Below are 18,538 nucleotides of genomic sequence, written 5' to 3' on the forward strand. Positions count from 1 at the left end.
GGAAAAGATGTTTTTTCCCTGGGTGTGAGAGAAAGCCAGAGGTGCGTGTTGTGACACTGACATGGGCTGTGATGGAGGTGGGTGTCCAAGAAGCAAATATCAAAACATATTCACTGTGTCAGGTGAGAGGGAAGCTGGTTCCACCAGGGTGCTCCATCTGTAGCTTGTCAAGGCAGTGTGTTTGCTGTGATGTGCTCCCAGGCACCACCTTTGCTGGAAGCCTGTTCTAATGATATGCTGGGCTTGTGTCCTGTTGCGTGGTGGGGAAGAGACATCTCAGAAACAAGGCCTGTTCAGAGAGGTGCCATAGCCCGCCCTCATGATGCTCTTTTTGACAAGGCAAAAGAGGTGCTAGCAGACTCTGAGCTGGTGGTAGTGAATGAGCTGAAATCCACTCACTTGGTTAAGGCTGAAGTCATCTGTGCTATTATCTGTTTCTTAGATACGGTACAGAATTGCTCTTACAGTTTCACCTTCTTGCGTACAGTAGTCTTTTATAATAGCTTTGTGCACTGCTTGTACCTGTCGCTGTAGCAATGCTGTATAGGACTTTAGGAGATTAGAAGGAATGATTTGGAAGGTATATGTTAATTTTGTGGATTTGGGAGTATAGTGTTCCTTAGTGTTTCACTATCAAGGAGAATGAACTGCAAGCTGATGCTTACAGCCCATAAAAGGTATCAACTGATTAAAAAGTTGTCCTCGGGGGGCAACCTTGAGGCACAGGGGGGTGCTCATTGGTGAGGTGGTTTGGGGTAGAAGTGGAGCCCTGGTTAAGAAAATTTGTATGGTTTCTTTCAGAACACATTGCTGGAAAGAGTTATTAGTTTCAATGACTGTGAATTAAGGGGATTAGGTGAAGAATGATGCATAATCATGTAATTAATGACAGTTGATGTATAATCACAAGGGGGCAGTGTTAAGGTTACATATACAACTTGAACTTGTAAGTGTCCTTGCTTGTGAATATGTAACCCTTGTCCTGTCAAAATGCTTGATCGCTTTTTGCTGTTTCAGCTTCTTTTAAAATGAGTGCAGAGAAGCAGAGGAATTCCCTTTCAGATCTTCACTTTGGCTTATGTTATCGGTGCTGCATTGGGTTCTGTGCTGTTGGTGCAGCTCGATTAGCTGGAGCATGGAGCTGCAGGTCCTGTCCCTCCTGCCACTGGTGGTCTGCAGTGGAGATCCTCTCCCATATGAACTTTAGGAAGGGCTTAGCAGCTTCCTCTCTTGCATAGCTCCTAAAGTGCACTGGGATGTGCAGGAAGGCAGCTGGCTGGACTTTATTTAGAACTAGGTTAGCCACAGGTACATCTGCTCTGATTTCATTTTAGATGTGCCTTTTGTGAGCTTAATGGAAGCACTCTGAGCACTTCGAGTGTTCTCAGAAGTTGCTTGGATAGAACTCCCTTCTCAAAACAGCAAAAGCCTTGTTACTTTGTGACATCTCCATCCGGCCTTCAACTCTCCAAATGGTTCAATAGAGTGTAGGTAGTGTAGTGGGTATGTTTTGGAACCCAAAATTTAACAGTTAGGTTTCCTGTACTGATCAGGACTGGAAAGGAATTGCCCTTCAGTAGGTGCAGTTATGGAAAGCTGTAACTTGGAGCAGGAATATTTTGTAAAAAGAATGACTGGAAAAAACAAAGAAAATAAAGTTTGACTATTATTTTCTGAATTGAACGAAAGCAGTTGTGCAGCTGCCTCTATAGTAAGAGAATATCTGCTTAAACAAATCCAGGTATTTCCCAGAATTTGTATTTGTTCTCTTCCCCCTAAGGAAGACAGCAGAAATGAGGTGGAATGTGGCATAAGTAACATCAGAGTGCTGCACGCCACTGACGCAAGTGTGCTGGAGGGGCCATTTACCCACCTTAGTGTGCGTGTGGAAATGGTTTGCTCCTGGCCCTCTGCTTTTACTGGGCACCTGTTCCCTTATTTGTGCCGTGGCTTCAAGTGAAGCAAGTCTGGGGCAGTTCATTGTTGAATGTATGTTACTGTTTGTGTTCTGCTGTGTCCTGTTGGTAAATAAGACATGTCTTTCCCTGCTGCAGCTGTAAACTGTGTGATGGGTCGTTGGCTTTTCTAAAGCCCTTTCCATCTGCTGATCTTAAAGGCCTGCATAAGAGCTACATTTTGCATTGTTACAGAAAGGGTATGCCGAAAACTATTAGGAGGTTATCAGAAGGAGGCAATATTATGCTGTTCCCCTTGATAACTGTATCTTTACTACAGTCCCATCAGAAGCAGCTTGTCTAGCAGATAGAACCAGTGGCTGCCTGCTTGTGATCTTGGTTTAATGGTTTATCTTTCTCCAATCCAGAGGTCACATTAGAGCCTGCTTGCAATCAAATTGAAAATAATGCTGCTTCAGATTTTAGACCTTCAAGAATTTGTTCAATTGAAAGAAAATAGCTCTTCATCCAGCAAACGACCAAGGGTCATGCTGCTTTGAGATCTTGCATATCGTTGTGTTCTGGGTGTGTTTTCATGCGTCAAACGGCCAATCAGGTTGAATTCATATCATGTAGAAAACAATGCTAAGTTAATAGAACTAATGACAGGCTGGCTGAGTGCACCATGCCATACAATGTATGGTAAAAGCATCACTTTCGTGCTCTTCTTTCTAGTGAGCAGAGCTTTCAGTGCATATCCTTCCAATGAAGGTGCTTTGGGCTGAGTGTGGTTTTCAAAATGGCAGTAGGAGAGGTGGGGACTGCTTGCTGGAGGAATAAGAATGCTCTTCTTTCCCCCTTGCTGCGCAGTGACACTTTGTGGTATGTGTTCTTATTGCCTGCTGCTACTTGTTCTGCTGCCTTCCAGATGAAACAGTAAGGCTAGGAAATGGTGGAATAGCCAGTGCTTTTGTGGAAAGTAGAGCTGTTAACTTGGGTGTGCCTGTCATCTTCCAGTATGGATGATTTAGATACTTCCTTCTGATCTCAGGTGAATGCTGTATTCATCTTCTTCTTAAATATTTTTATTGCAGAAAAGTGGTGACAATGGCAGTGGCAGTGTTTCATGATCTCAGGGAGGTTATGGTGTGAGTGTTAAAGAGGTTCCTTAGTACCACATGATTTTGTTGTATCATGAGGGGTGGCATGGAGCTTATCCAGCTCCTGTTCATAAAGCATGTGAGCAGCCTGGTGAAAGGCATGTGAGAGATGCAAAATACTGTTACTGTTATGCTCCTCTGTCCTTTTGTCTGGGTTCAATTGCTTTTTGGTTCTCTTCCTTGACAGGTCTTGGCTTGTGGGTGGCTCTTTAGCAATCCCAACTGGAACCTCACACCGAAAGGCACCATGATAGTGATGACTGACATCACTGCACCCCCCAGATTGGGGTCAACTGCTACCACTCCAGCTGTGGCTCCCAACTTCTCCTGGATGCCAGAGGATGGCAGCCCCACGGCTGTGGAGCAGCCAATATTCCTCATGACCACTGCTGCTCAGGCCATCTCAGGTTTCTTTGTATGGACAGCTTTGCTCATCACCTGCCATCAGGTAACACCCTGTCACTTGTACTTCTCGTCCTTTTCCCTGCATGGTGGAACACATGTGATCCCCTGGCATATCTCTGAAAGATACAGCTGTGTGCTGGGGGTTTGCAGACTCTGAAGAGGTACTAGGACCTCTTCTTTGGGGTCTAATGTATTATCTGTGCTGATCAAGGTGGCAGCTTTTATGTGGAGGCCTTCTTCTGCCCAGGTTCAGACCGTTTCTGTAGTGCGAATGGAGAGAAAGCAAACTCTTTAAAACTAGGAGGTGTAAAACATTTGTCCACCTCTTGAGTGTTTGCAGATAGGTGTGTTATCTCAAGCCATCCTTTCCCAGGTCTTGTAGCTGAATCTAGCCATTGTGTTATTGTGTCAGCTGTTAGCTAAATGATCGTTGTAATCTGTTATTTGACATACCTCCTTTGATCTCCTGTGCCAGTGGATTCCACAGGCTGAATTCTGCTGCGGAAAGGAGTAGCAGGAAATGTTTTATTTTAATTTTTCTCCTCTCTTTCTGGGACAGGTGTCCTGGGAGCCAGAACAAGTCAAACCCTGCATCCTGTTCCATACCTCTCTTTCATGCGGTTGTCATGTGAACTGAAAAACACAGTGGGGAAATGCAAGCCCTGTTATTTATCAACCTGTGTTTTGTACCTGTTGGTCTGTAGATTCCAGAGTGGTGACTAGGATCTAGAAAACTACAGCCTATTGATGGAGTACAGGGACTAGTGAAGTTCAAAAATGGATTAGTCATGGATGAATAAGAGTAACACCTGCAGTTTCACCAGCTTGGGTAACAATTACAAGTGCCATGGATTTCAGAGCACAAATTGGTTGCCTACTGAGGATAGGAAGAAATCTTTCCTCTGCAGTATAGCATTACACAGTTACACATCGATGCACTTCTCCAAATAAACCAATGGAGGTCAGTGCCAAAGAGACACTGTTGTCCTGTTACAAGGCAGCAGTCCGCATGCTCTTGTAGGCACAGGGATTGCAGAGCTCTTGTGTCATCCCAAGGGCAAAGCTTAGAGTTATCTGAACTCCAATGTCAGCTGTCCCTGTGCTGGGTGAAGTGTGTCACTGGGATTGTCACAAAGAAAAAGTATCCGTAAGGTTTGTTAGTTTATTTTCAACCTGTTCTCCTCAGGAAATTAGGCTTTTGTGACCTCCTCAGGGGATAGGGAGAGGAAACAGAAGTATTTTGAACCCTTCAGTCGATTTTGAGCAGATCTGGCCAAGAGGAGGGGAGAGATGAACAACAGACACCTGGGGAGAGACAACCCTCTAGGGAAAGGCAAGAGCATATCAATGCATGCTTCGTTAGACCTTGGAGAATCCTCACAGCACCCCCAAATGCAGGGTGAAGCTTCAAACAAATGCTTGTGCCTCTTTCAGGGAGCGAAAGCAGTCAGTCGTGAGGTATGTATGTAGCAGACTAGATGTTATTAATTCCAGCAGTTGGGGCAGCAGCTTAATGAGGTTTGCCATACAGAGGCCTTGCCTCCAGAGAACGTGCCCTCTGCTGGCTCCGCGGCCGATAGAGTGCACCTGCAACTCGCACCGAAGCTCTGGATATGTTATTAGTCCATTACAGGAGTGGTGCTCATCCTCAGGGTATGCTTGTGGTCAGTACCTTTCCCAGGAGGTGAGTATTCTGAGAAAAAGCATCTTAGGTGTGGGATTTAATGATGGCTAACAAACTATGAGTGGTGGGAGTGGGTAGGGTGGGGATGTTGCAGTCCCCTCAGCCAGTGACTTAGGGGCATTGGCATGTGTGCAGACTGTCAGACAAAACAAGCAGTGTGGCTGCGTGCTTCCTTTGAGCATGGTGCATGAGCTCGGTGCTCACTCGGTGGCTGATGCTTTGTGGCGGGGCTGTCACTAATGTGCAGAATGCCACTTTTTGAGCAGATGGGCTGTGGCTTATCAGCTCTTGGCAGTGCTGCGAAGGGCTCTCTTAGGTTGTTTCAGGTGAAAGTCTCAAAGGCATCCACAACTGCCAAGAAAGTGAGTGTTTACATTGAGCATGTGCTTAACTGCCTGCTCCTTCCCTCTGAGAACAGCAATCTGCAGTGTTGTGAATCTTAGGTACTAAAAACAGGATAGCAGGAATATGGGATAGATAATCGGGGGAAGAAAGGTATGAACAAAAGAATACAGGCAAGGTGATGATAATAACAGTAAATTAATTGCCTAGAAGAAACTGCCTTCACTTCCTTTTCCTCTTCCTTCCCCTTCTCTGCAAACTATATGGATGCCGTAAGATAAGTGATTTTTTTTTTTTTTTTTTTTAAATCCTTGTCACCTTGAAGCTGCTGGAGTCAATCAAGAGATGATTTACTGAGTTTGTTTTTCCTGGCCCAGTTGACTGCTGAGTTCCACTTTCTCCTCTCTGTTCAGTATACCGCTGATCCTGGTCTCCCCTCTCTGTCCTTTCAGATCTACATGCATCTTCGCTGCTATAGCTGCCCAAATGAACAGCGCTATATTGTTCGGATCCTCTTCATTGTGCCCATTTATGCCTTTGACTCATGGCTCAGTCTCCTGTTCTTCACCAATGACCAGTACTATGTTTACTTTGGCACAGTGCGGGACTGCTATGAAGGTAAGGAGGGCTCAGACAGAAGGTGGGGGAGGTGGCAAGTCTCTACCCTGAGAGAACGTTTCCTCTTGGTTGGGTACATGGAGACTGTCAGCTGCTGAGACAAAGTTTTACGGTGTGCCTGGCTGGTTGACCATGGCTTGCTCACTGACTGAAAAAATCATTGAATCGTAGGATGGTTTGGGTTGGGAGAGACTTTTAAAAAACAGCTAGTCCAACCCCCCTACCACGGGCAGGGACATCTTTCACTGGATCAGGTTGCTCAAAGCCTCATCCAAGCTCACCTTCTCCCTGCTGCCTTCTGAGCATGACAAGATGTGTTGAGCCTTCCCTCCAATGTTCTTGGAGAGACATAGCTTATGATTTTCTTGGGTCCTTTGCTTCAAGAAGGTGTAAAGCCAAAAATCTACCTGCATGTTTAAAGTGAGGTATTGGTTAGCTCCTGGCTCTTGGAACAGCACTTAGCATCCAGATACTTGCTTTGTTGTGGTTTCCTGGTGCAGTTTGTTAGCGACATATTATTCTGGTCCCATCCTTGTGATGGCACAGGGTACCACAGGTACCACATGCTGGTGTTGGTGAGGTGTAAAGTTCTGTGGAGTCCTGCAGGAGAGAGGGTGCCATGTTCAGGATGAGGTAGATTGCTTTGTTTTCAGTTACCTGCTGCAGATGATACTACTAGCATTGTATGTGAGGGAAACAGTTACTCTCCAATAAATGCTATCTAAACTTCCCTCCTGATGTCATCCAGAAAGGAGCCTCTACCTACCCAGCAGCAGAGACTGCACACCAGCAGTTTATTTTTGAGGACAATTTATCACTATACCCTCATTAAATTGTAACTCATTCATGCAGTTGTTTTGGTGAGATCTGCATTGCAGAGAGGTGCCCCTGGCCATGTGAACAACTTAATCATCTGAAGGGACCAGCAGGCCCTCCTCCACATCAATGACAATGCTCTGAGATGCAGCAGCAGATGGCAAATGCGCTCATATGATTCAGAAGGCATCTTTGTTTGGGCCTGGTTTGGTTTTTTTTTAATTTTTTTTCCTTTCCCTCCTTCCCTGCCCTGCATGTGTGTGTAAGTCTAGCAGGAAGCCTGCTGCTCTGCAAAACTCCTCTCCTGGCAACAGCCAGTATCCCTCTGCCTCGCTTGCTCGGAGAGTTTGCAAACATCTGAGCGTCTGCTCAAGAGGCAGCCCATCCTCTGGAGTTTACCTTGGCAGGCTGGGCTGTGCAAATAGACTACAGTTGGAGGTGAAAGCACCTTCAGTTAGCAGATTCTCTCCCTGGCTTTTTCTAGGGACCACTTTGAAATAGCCTTTTTGTTCTCTGCCTTCCCTTGTCATCTACCTTATTTCATTTTTGGGAAGGTTTTAGGCTGCAAAGTGAGGGGAGCTCTGTTAGGGAACAGAGGGAGAAGACCCTGTTAATAAATTTTGAAAGTTGTCTTGGGCCATTTATGGACTGCATTTCATAGTGTGCGTTAAGATGAGCATATTTTGGAGTTGCTCTTTCAGGTGACTCTGCTTCCGTACAAAGCTGGGTGTCAGTAGCACTGACACAAGTAGATTTTCTTGTTATGTTGATTTCATGAGCACCATCTGATGAGTGTGGATCAGGAATGGGAGAAGAGTTCTGCAGGTGTGGTGAGCTTTGATAGTTAGCACTCATTTATTTTGGGGATGGAGGGGCAGATATTTCCCCATTCCCCCCCCCCTTTTTTTTTTTTGTTGTCTTCCTCTGATGTCATCTCTTCCCTAGTGCTTGTGGAATGGGCAGCTGGTATTGTAATGACCACATCAGAGGGCAGGGGTCACTGGAGGACAATAGGAAAAGCTCAGCTTCTCTTCCTCTAGGTCCTTGGAGCTGTCAGCTAAGTTGCAGGAAAATTGCAGGCAAAAGGGGTTACCACAATTATTTAAATAAGTTTTCCATGGTTGATGTTTTCTCTCCTAATTAAGGCTTTCACAAGATCATTGCTGTGTGAACATACCTAACTTTGTTCAATAACAAGGATTACAGGTCGAATAACTATCCCAATTACATAAATAGAAACAGGTATAATACTGACTTCTATGTTCTGTAGCATTCTTGCCAGCTAGGCACGTCTACAAGCCATAAATAAAAAGTTTTGAGATGGTGAGTGTTTTGGGGAGCGTTGAGTACCTCTTTTCTGGGGCGTAGTTTGGATGCTTGTAGAAGAATTAGAGTTCACGTCTGTCTCTGGCTGGAAGTTCATCCACATGGGAAAATGGACCTCACGTCTAATAACTGGCTGCTTGGTGAGGTCAGCTTCTCAGCACTGTACGTTGTTAGACTTTTGTTCTTATTTCAAAGTTCCTCAAGTCTTCTGCTTTCATCCCAAGTTATTTTCTCTTTGTATTATGTCAATGCCGGGGGCCAAACCCAGGATTTGGTTATTGGCATTCCAGGAAATGTCTAGGTATGGACTATCATAGAAAATAAAGTTTAAAGAAGGATCACATGGTCAGACATTTTGCACCAAGGCTATATGTGGCAAATTTAGGAATACAGTGCTTGCCCTAAAAATCTCACAACCATGTGAGGGTCCAACAGCAATTATAACAAGTTAAGAGAGTGGCAGACAGGGCATGTACAGGCTTACTCCATGCACAATTAAGTGGTTATGGATCCCTTGAAAAGGAAACATGTCTGTAGTTATGATGAAAGCTCTCTGCACAGTGTCCTGACCTCAGTTTATAAGTATCAGCAAAAGTGAGCCTTAAAGAGAATTGAAATGGGGCAGAGTATTAGCGGTCAATCTGAGAAGGCTCTTCCTCATCTGCACCAGCTTGCTGGGGAAGGCAGAAAAGAGGTGGCCCGAGGAGGCAGCTGTTCAGTAAGCCAGAAATTTCAGCTTTCTGAGGAAACAAAGCACAGAGCTTTTTTTTTTTTTTTTTTTTTTTTTTAAATCTCCACCAGACATGAAAACAGAATTTCGCTAGTTGGTAAGACCCCTCTGTTTCTCCAACTCTTATGTCTAAAGTCTGGTTATTTCAGAGAGAAAAACTGTGCTCATCACCTAAAAGGTCTGGTTATCTCAGAGAGAAAAACTGTGCTCATCACCTAAAAGGTTAAGTACAGGAGATAAGATATGGTTCATGGATCAGAAATAACTTCCAAATGATCTAGTACCAGTGTAATGTAATGGAATAATGCACAGGAAGCCTGTAAAGAATGCTGTCTTACAGGTGCCAAGTAAAACAGAGGCTGACCACAGTTTTAAGTGGTCCTGTGACCCTTTTGGCACGAGTCATGGAACTGACCTGGGACCTTGGCCAAACTCCAGTTCAGATAGTCTTGTGAGTGCTGAGGTAGGGTGATAAATGCAATGAAAATAATCTGGAGTGCTTTGAAGGGAAAGATGCTGCATAAGCAGTCCCTGCTCATGTTTGGTCTGTTGCCTGTACTCTTGGTCCTTGCACCTGTTTTGAAGTTGGTTTTCATTTTACTCTGATTGATGTCTTTGCAGCCTTCGTAATATACAACTTTCTCAGCCTCTGCTATGAGTACTTGGGAGGGGAGAGCTCCATCATGTCTGAGATCAGAGGGAAACCAATTGAGTGAGTATTTGTTCTGCTTACAGCATGACACTCTCATCCTTCTGTGCCCATCTGTCATGCCTCTGTCCTTGCCCTGAAAAACTGTGTCAAGTGGCAAATGTCTGTTGGGACTGGGCAGGATGGATGGTGATGATTTACTAGTACCCTGCTCTGAAACAGATCAGGCTGATCACATCCTCTTAGGCAAGCTGGACTGATTCACAACTTTTCTGGACACCTGCCTACTCCTTTGTTTCTTTTCTTATTCCCTTCTCCTCCATTAAATCTTTTCTGTCTTCAGTTGGTTGTGTGTACTTCCTCCAGGGTCTGTGTTTCTCCCCATGCTACTAAGTTTGAAAAAAGAAAAAGATGGGAGTGTGGAGTCAATATGTTATTTTAAACACATCTGAAAGAGGGTCTGGCTGTAACTGTGTAATCATGGTTGGAGAAAGCATCGGCCCTGCAACATTGCTATAGAGATGTAGACAGAGGGTAGGAATCTTGCACTCCAGAGCAAATCTTGCTTCTGAACCCTGTCATCTTGTGTTGGCTCTTTCAGGTCCAGCTGTGTATATGGGACTTGCTGCCTGTGGGGAAAGACGTATTCGATTGGATTCCTGAGGTTCTGCAAACAGGTACGGGCTGAAGGAATTGTGCTGTCCTCCAGAAGTGAATGAAGTGTATGTGGGTGGCAATGGTGCCTTGTGCTACTGAACTTCTGAGATGAGCACTCCTTCAAGGGGGTTTATGATACCATTTTGAGAGGCCTGCAGACTTCTGAGAAGAGGGGGTGTTTTAGGTTTTTGTTTATTTGTTTTTTTCAAATAATTTTAATGTCTTCTACTCAACCCTGCATCAGGAAGGCCTTAGCAAAAGATCCAATTTATCTCCTGGACATGATATTAGCCCTGGGAAGAAATTCCAATTTCCTCTTCCCTTTCTGGATTGCAGAAGTCCCAACTTTAAGAAATTGATGGCTGTGTTGTGTTTCAGACACCCCACAGTTGTGTAACAGCCTCCTAAATTTCCAATGCTGCTGTTGTGGTTTGGAGTTGAGGAGGGGGTGGAGGTTAAGCATGACACAACGGTTTGTAGGAGGAACCCAGTATTGCTCACTGTGTATGTCTGTCTGTGCTGAATTGGGTATGTTGAGGGGGAGGGAATGGGGGAGATCTAAACCTGGATACAGCCCTTGTCTGCTCACCCCAGGTCAGTCACCTCTGGCTGCCGTGAGGCAGCAGGTGAGTTTTAAGGCTTTGCTTCCTTGCTGAAATTAACACGAGGTTTCTCTGGAGACCGTGTGAAGCAGGTCTGGTTCTTTGAAAGGGCTCGGTTCATTGCAATTCCAGTCACTGTGTCTAGATATCTGCCTTGACTTCTCCTCCACATCATGACCTATCTTCTGTGTTTTAGCAATATGCAGGAACATCAAAGGTACAATGCAGCCTCGTAGTAGTATCCGGTATTAATCTCTGCAGCGCAATTGACCTTTTTTCAAAGGACCACATCTTTCTTTTTTTCTGTTCTGTTTGTCTCTATGTCCCATATTCTGTCCTCATGGCTCTCCTGTTTTCTTCCCTGATACTTTATTTTCTAGTCTGCTCCCAGTATGCTCTTTCCTCTGTTCTTTTGGGCTTCATTTGTGCACTCTTTGAGTCGATGCATGTTCCTTTTGCTCTTACTGTTAACTTTTACCTTTTAAATATGGCATAAGCAGATGTAACACCCATCAAGGTAAATGAGTGCTGGAGAAATAATTTCCCTTTGACCTCTTGTTTCTTATGTCCTGCAGCCTCTGGCAGTTATCTCCACAGGGGTGGCACATGGCTGTGTTTGGAAAGTTCTTTCACAAGAATGAAGACTAGGAGCACTTTTTTTTGGGGTAGGGGGATTCTGCTGGCTTCCACAAATCCTCAGCTCATCTGGTAGCTCTAGCTTAGGTGGATATTTTGCTTTTCCTATGCTGCTATCTGGCAGCAATTCTTCTAGTGAGGCCTGCCCTTTACAAACCACTAAGTCTGCTGTGGAGGCTGTGAGGGAGGTGTCTTGCAAAGGGATGTTAAAATACTTCGTCCTTCTTGACTCAAGGTTAAATGTTGCCTTGGTGAGAAATCTTTGACACCAAGACTCACTTTCTGGTACTTCTAGACTTCCAGGATTGCTGAGGAAGACCTTTCAAGACAAATTCCTGGGAAGGCTAGTGTGAAAGGGCAAGAGCACATCTCAACGCTGATCTGTGCAGTATCCACCTTTGTGGTGATCAGGAAGAGGGAACGTGCTGGAAGGAACACCTTGCCCATTTTATCCCTGCTCTCAGCTTCTCCAGCACTCCTGCTGCCTCCCACCACCGCCTGCCTGTTTTCTGCTCTTTCCATCCCTTTTTATCCTGAAGGAATTAGCATGTTACAACCATTCCTTCTTTCCATTTTCATTCCCATCCCAAGCTGTTCTCAGGCATATGCCTGCTGTGGGTCAGTCAGTCTGCCTGTGCTGCCTGCGGCCCTCCAGCAGTCAGGTGCTGTGCTGGTGGCTGCGGTGCAAAATCCGGACAGCTTGTTTCCTCAAAGATGTCTTGATCGAGATTCTTTGCTGGGTCTGTGTCTGATGACCCTCACAGATGGGTCACGCACCATCCATGTGCTTCCCGTATGCTGTAGCATCTTCTAGGGAAGCAACTAAAAATAAGACATGGTGGTTTGGATTGCAGGGAAATGGTTAAAACATCCCCAGATTGGAAGGAAGGGAAGCTCAGAGGACAGAGTTGTTTACCAATTAGCTTGACCTTTTCCAGTTCACATATTTACAGTGACTCACTAACTGGCATGTGCTGGGGTTTTTAATCTCCTTGAAGTCTTATGACCACTAACAAATTGCACAGTATCCAAAGCAATTATTCCTATTTGGTTTTGCCTTCTTTCCATACACTGTCCTCCCCACACGTGCACAGGTCAGCATCTAGCCTCTTTCAGGGAGACATGGCTGATGTTTTTAGGGTCACAACCCTCCACTCTCTTAGGACCTTAAAGTTCAATGTCTGAAGAAAGGTGAAGAATGGGGTGGCTTTGAGAGAGGAGTCATCCCAGTAGTATCAGTGATTTATACTGGCAGAATGGATAGAGCTGATCCCAGGTGCCATGAAGCCTTTGAGGAGATTCAGTAAAGGTTGTGTGGGTGACAATAGAATAGCTCTTCATTTCTGTCTGGCAGCACACACTGCTATGCATACAAAATGCCTTAATATGGTGGCGGTTGTCAAAGTTCCTCCTCAGAGAGCTGGGTTCTCCTCCTGTGCAGGGGACCATCTTGCCTAACTTTATGGCAACTAGGGACTGGAGTTTGCTTCCCTTCCCTGGTATCCCTTTGGTATGGACACAGCAAGTTTAACATAGCACTGTGTGGGATTTTTTTTTTCTCATGCCCTTACCTTGCATAAATGTGCTGCAGCACAGCCTATGAAAGACAGCTCTGGAAGAAAGCACCTGATTAGTTTCTAGAAGAAACCTACAGGGAGGTTTTTCTTCCCATCCTGGACAACTAGATAGCACACATACTTCTTCTGAATCTCCTTTGTCTCCTGTTGCGTGCTGCAGTCCTCAAGCACAATCGATTAGCAAGCGGTGGGGTCAGACTCTTTGCTGGGGCTGGACAGTGTTGCCTTGCTGCACTGTCCCAGTGGCGACACTGTCATGGTGCTTGTTTGGGAACCTGGCCTCTTGAACCTCCTGTTTTCTCGTTCCTCCTCTCTGATTCCTGTAGGCTACCCTGCAGTTCTGTGTGGTGAAGCCCCTCATGGCCATCAGCACAGTCATCCTTCAGGCCTTTGGCAAGTACCAGGACGGTGACTTTGAGTAAGTTTGTTTGTCAAACAAGCATACCTTGGCTGCCTCTTCTCTATGCAGCTGTACTGTGGTCTGTGTGTGTGCTGGGCCATGGGAAGAGACTGAGGGACAACATGGGCTGAATGCACATAAGGGCAGGGGTCAGCCTGTTGCTTTCGGGTTTTTTCTACCTCAGTTTGGGGGAGGGAATGGAACGGGGAGGGATTGGAATAGGGAGACAGAAGAGAAATGGAGTCTTATGACTCCCCAGTGATAGTGACAAGGGGAAGAGATTGTGCTTGAATTTCAGGCATTCATGTGTCTTCTCTCTTCAGTGTAACCAGTGGCTACCTCTACGTGACGATCATCTACAACATCTCTGTCAGCCTGGCACTGTATGCCCTCTTCCTTTTCTACTTCGCCACACGTGAGCTGCTCAGTCCCTATAGCCCAGTTCTCAAGTTCTTCATGGTGAAGTCTGTCATCTTCCTGTCCTTCTGGCAAGGTGAGCTGCTTTTCCCTTCCCTTGACAGGAACACAGAGCTCTCTGCAGGGGCTCAGACATTAGAGTTGATAGAGCAGGTGCTGATTAATAGACGGAATGTCTTTCTGTATTATTATTAGTGTTATTACAATACTTGTTTTATAGTCTTTCATTGCTTTTCTCTGCAAAACCTGTTTTGCTCATCTTTGTTTTTGTGCTCCTGAATCCTCACTATCCCTGTGCCTCGCAAAATCGGCTGTTTGGTTGAAGAGTCCTTTGCATTCCTGGAACAATCATAGAGTACAAACTGCCAACATTTTATCTGCATGCTGCCATTTTATTGATTAAAGTGGCACATCTAAACATTTTTAGTACTTTCTTTTAGTGCTCTATAAATAAAATTTTAATGGAATGGCTGTGATTCAGACAGCTTGCTGCTTCACATGAATGCAGTGTGTGCTGTTACAGAACCACCACCAAGTGGAACGACATTCAGAATACGTAGACATAATGCAGAGGCGCATTTAGAAATCCAAAGTTCCACCTAAGCTTAGTGCTTCTTACTAATTGTCTCTAAGTATTTCCCTGTTCAGTGCCCTACTTAAGTTTACTGAGTTGCACTTCAAAGACTAATTAAGTAGGAACTTACGTGGAATTTAGGCTGTTGGAGTATGGCCCATCCTCCCTGTCTGCAGACACACTAATAAGCTGTCAGTTTATCATCTTGAGCCATCTGGTCACACACTCTGCCTTCTCTGGAATTCTTCAGCCACCTGTCTGTGGACAGGGAGAAATATCTTTCTTGCAATGGTGTGTCAAAACCACTTTATGCTTAAATGAAAATCTCTGTTACATCAGTTTTTGCCCTAGCTAGTGGGAGTGTTGAGATCCCAGAAGTACTCACAGAAATACCTGACTACCTCTTACCCTTTTGGACTTGCTTAAGTCCCGCAGCAGCTGGTTCCACAGGTGATGCATCAGTTGAGAATAGAAGAGGGTCAGTGTTTGAATGTTCTTTGCTTAAACACATTTGTCTCATTCATTCCTCCTTCTCTGTTGTACAGGTGAGCGTAGATGGGAGAATCTAGCGCACTCTGTAGTTCCTGTGTTAAATGGGTTTGCATCTAGGACATACAGCACAAATAGCTATTTCTGTTCCTTACAGTTAGTATGCAATCATGTTTTCTGCACATTTACATGAGCTTGTTGCTTTGTTTAGGGATGCTGTTGGCCATCTTGGAAAAGTGTGGTGCCATCCCCAAAATCCACTCTGCCAATGTGTCTGTGGGTGAAGGCACCGTAGCTGCTGGGTATCAGGACTTCATCATTTGCGTGGAGATGTTCTTTGCAGCCATCGCCCTACGCCATGCCTTCACATACAAGGTGTATGTGGACAAGAGACTTGATGCCCAAGGTAAGAAATATGCCAGTGCATATGGCATGTCTGTTTGGTAGCAAGACTGGGTGGAGACTGGTCCCTCTGGCAGCCAACACACTGATACAACTCCCAACCTGAGTGCTTGGAAAAACATCACATCCCTTCCTCTGTGGTGTCTGAACGGATTCATTGTGCAACGGCTCTGCAGGGTAGAAACCTTGCCTGAACTGCATTGTTCCCTTTTCAGTTCCCCAGTATGCCACCCACGAGAGCTTGTTGCAGACCTGAGTGCTGCAAGAAGTTGCATCCTTTTGGTAGAGTGGGTTTGTCCTTCCCTGTCTCCCCAAAGGGGAACTCCGTTGCTCTGGGTTGTGCAACAAACTGAAGGTAGGAGGGCCAGGGCCTGAAACAGGCTATGTTTTGAATCTGGCTCAGGAAGATGAGGCTGTGCTTTGGTAATATGTTTGGCTTGGAGGAGGAGGATCTTCCTGTAATGACTCTGTGAGGGCTGGGCTGCTAGAAATCTTATCCCAGGGAAGAGGGAGGTGGTCATTATCTCTGGGAAAAGGGGGTTCTTGTGCCCGGTCTATGCAAGTACATTCAGTGTTCTCCAAATAAAGGGGTTCCTTCATGCTAGGGGGAGTCTGCACTGAGGTGTCGGAAGACAGCAGCCCTTGGGGGAGTATTCATGTAGATGATCCCTCCATCCCAGCCAGCCCCAGATGTTTTGAAGGACAGTGGCCGCAGCTGGGGGAGATGAGATCTGTGTGTGATGAAAGCGTAAACTGCTGGCCAGTGCAGTTGGGGATATTTCACTGGTGGGTCTTGTTCAGTTCTTGTTATTTCCTCTCTTTCTTTCTCTCTCTCTATCTCTCTCTCTCTTCTCTCCCTTTTATCTCTTCCTTGCCTTGGCCACTGGTCCCTGATGCAGCTGTTCCATCATATGGGCCATACGGTAGGTACAGCATGCTCTGTGTGTTTGTCTCTGTTGGTTGTTAACTGGGATGCTGTTCTGTCCTGATTCCCAGTCTGCCTACTGCCTGCTCTGTCCCTTGTTCCCCCTTCCTTGTAGGTCGGTAACTCAACTGCCTCACACAGCTGCTTTAGGGTTCTCTGGATCATAGTGGTCAAACAGCCCCATGGGCAGTGGCGTAACACCTAGCTTTAGAGCTTTTCTGTCAGGACTATATTAATCTCTCCAGAGAGTTGCAGTTTCTCAAAGGACCTGGTTTGCTTTCTCACCCCAGCCTCCCTTCACTTTCGTGATTGCCACAGATGATCAGCATGGTTTGGTCATTGGGGGACCTCGTCCCCAGGACTGAGCAGAGCCAGAAGCCTGTGCTGGAAATGAGACCTAGAAGCCATGAGAAATGGCAGCTCCTAGAAGGACATGCAGCCTTCCTCTGTGCTCAGCACTTGAGTGGGACAATCTCCAACTATTGCTTCCTTCACAGTATCGCTGTGGCAGTCCCCACCTGCGGAGGGGTTGTGCCTCTAGTACTGCCTGTTCCCTTCCTTTCCCTCCTTTGCACTTCTTTCCACTTTTATGTTCTCTTTCCTGTGGGCACTTCGATACTGCCTGTCAATCTAATTTCCAGTGAGTGGTAATGGCAAATTACATTTCTCCTATATTTTTAGAATTTCCTTAGGTTTTGTCTTTTGAAACCCTTTGCAGGAGCACCTCCCTACCTGACTGTCTTTGTTGCACGCCCAAGCCAGTACAAATAGTAGGTAGTGGAGGTTGTCACTGTGGGTATGTCCCATACTCATGGCATGTCCCCCATTTGGTCCTGAGGTGGATTTGCTTGGCTAGCAGTAGCTGGACTTTAGGAGCACTGCTGGTAAAACTCGACACCATTTGTGTGGCATTTTCTCAGCAGCTGCTTAAGGGAGTCTGTAAGGTAACTTCTGCAGGACCTAGGAGTGCATGTTCCCTGTTCTCCTTACCTTCATGTTAAGGGGAGCAGGGGAAGGCAGAAGTATTCTTCACTTGTCCCTCCCCATCTTACTCCAACAGGTCGCTGTGCTCCCATGAAGAGCATCTCCAGCAGCCTCAAGGAGACCATGAACCCCCACGACATAGTCCAAGATGCAATCCACAACTTCTCCCCAGCCTACCAGCAGTACACCCAGCAGTCAACGCTGGAGCACGGTCCACCCTGGCGCAACGGCAGTCACATTATCTCGCGCTCCCACAGCTGCTCGGGTGCCCGTGACAATGAGAAGACCCTCTTGCTGAGCTCTGATGATGAATTCTAGGAGGGGAAACTGCCAGCACAGGCTGTCATTTTCCTTCTTTTGTTGATTTTTACCTTTTAATTTATTGAAGCAGAAACACACAAGTCATATCACTTCCTAGAGAGTGCAGATTGCAGAAGTGGGCATTTCCCATTAGCTGTTGTGGCTATGGACGTGATCAGTGGTGCGGAGGTGGGGGAATGGCCAGGACTCCATTCTTGAGCCCGTTCCTTACAGCAGCAATTGACTGGAATTAATTGAAGCAGGCCTGGGGGCTCTGGCTTCCCACACCTGCTCAGCTTGGTGTGGAGTGTGACTGGCCAGAGTCCAGAGTTGTAGCTAAAAATGTTGTTGTTTTTCCTTTTTTCCAACTGGACAACGTGACTGCTTTGTATTCCTCTTCTTGAATGGTTGATGTAGGCACAGTTTGCTCCCCCAGCTCCCCGGTACTAACATCTCTGTCATCCTTGGGAAATGGGATTAGGATGCAGTGATAAGCATTCCTGAGGACCAGACCAGAGCCTGGTTCTATATAGCCATTGCCTTGAATACTTAGTAAGGAGCATCTGGCCCCACCCTCCTAAGCACCTGGTTGTGCAGTCCTGTACTTGAGTGAGCGAGGGGGAAAAGGGCAGGACTTCTTTCCTGTTCCTCTGCTCCCTGCATCCCACCGGCTCCCCATCAAAGCTGATGCTTGTTGAAGCTCAGCAGGGATGGAATTACTGTCTCACGGGCAGGGTTTTCTAATCACCAGGTGTCCAAGCTTCCCATCTCCCCTGCATTCCTGTGGCAAGAAGCCTCTCTGGAGCATGTCTCCAGCTAACAAGACTGAGGACTGGCCATGATAGGTGGTGGAAGTTTGTAGAGCTCTGTCCCTTTCATCCCTCTTTGGGAAAGGAAAATATGTAAACACTAAAACGTTTTTTCTTCTTGTTTCCTGTCCCCCACTGACA

The 18,538-nt window shown here is 46.0% G+C and overlaps 1 protein-coding gene across 1 annotated transcript; it reads left to right on the top strand.

Annotated features, from left to right (window-relative positions):
* The first annotated feature begins 3,246 nt into the window (after positions 1–3,246).
* TMEM184B (transmembrane protein 184B) lies at positions 3,247–17,987 on the top strand. The gene is made up of 8 exons (XM_010085775.1): positions 3,247–3,503; positions 5,939–6,104; positions 9,598–9,688; positions 10,227–10,302; positions 13,424–13,515; positions 13,821–13,990; positions 15,189–15,383; positions 17,365–17,987. Exons 1-8 carry the CDS (start codon positions 3,303–3,305, stop codon positions 17,604–17,606), a joined length of 1,233 nt encoding a protein of 410 aa, XP_010084077.1. The 5' UTR covers positions 3,247–3,302; the 3' UTR covers positions 17,607–17,987.
* The last annotated feature ends 551 nt before the right edge of the window (positions 17,988–18,538 follow it).

This window comes from Pterocles gutturalis, unplaced genomic scaffold (assembly GCF_000699245.1).
Source record: "Pterocles gutturalis isolate BGI_N339 unplaced genomic scaffold, ASM69924v1 scaffold23780, whole genome shotgun sequence".
In the NCBI taxonomy this organism is placed as follows: Eukaryota; Metazoa; Chordata; class Aves; order Pterocliformes; family Pteroclidae; genus Pterocles; species Pterocles gutturalis.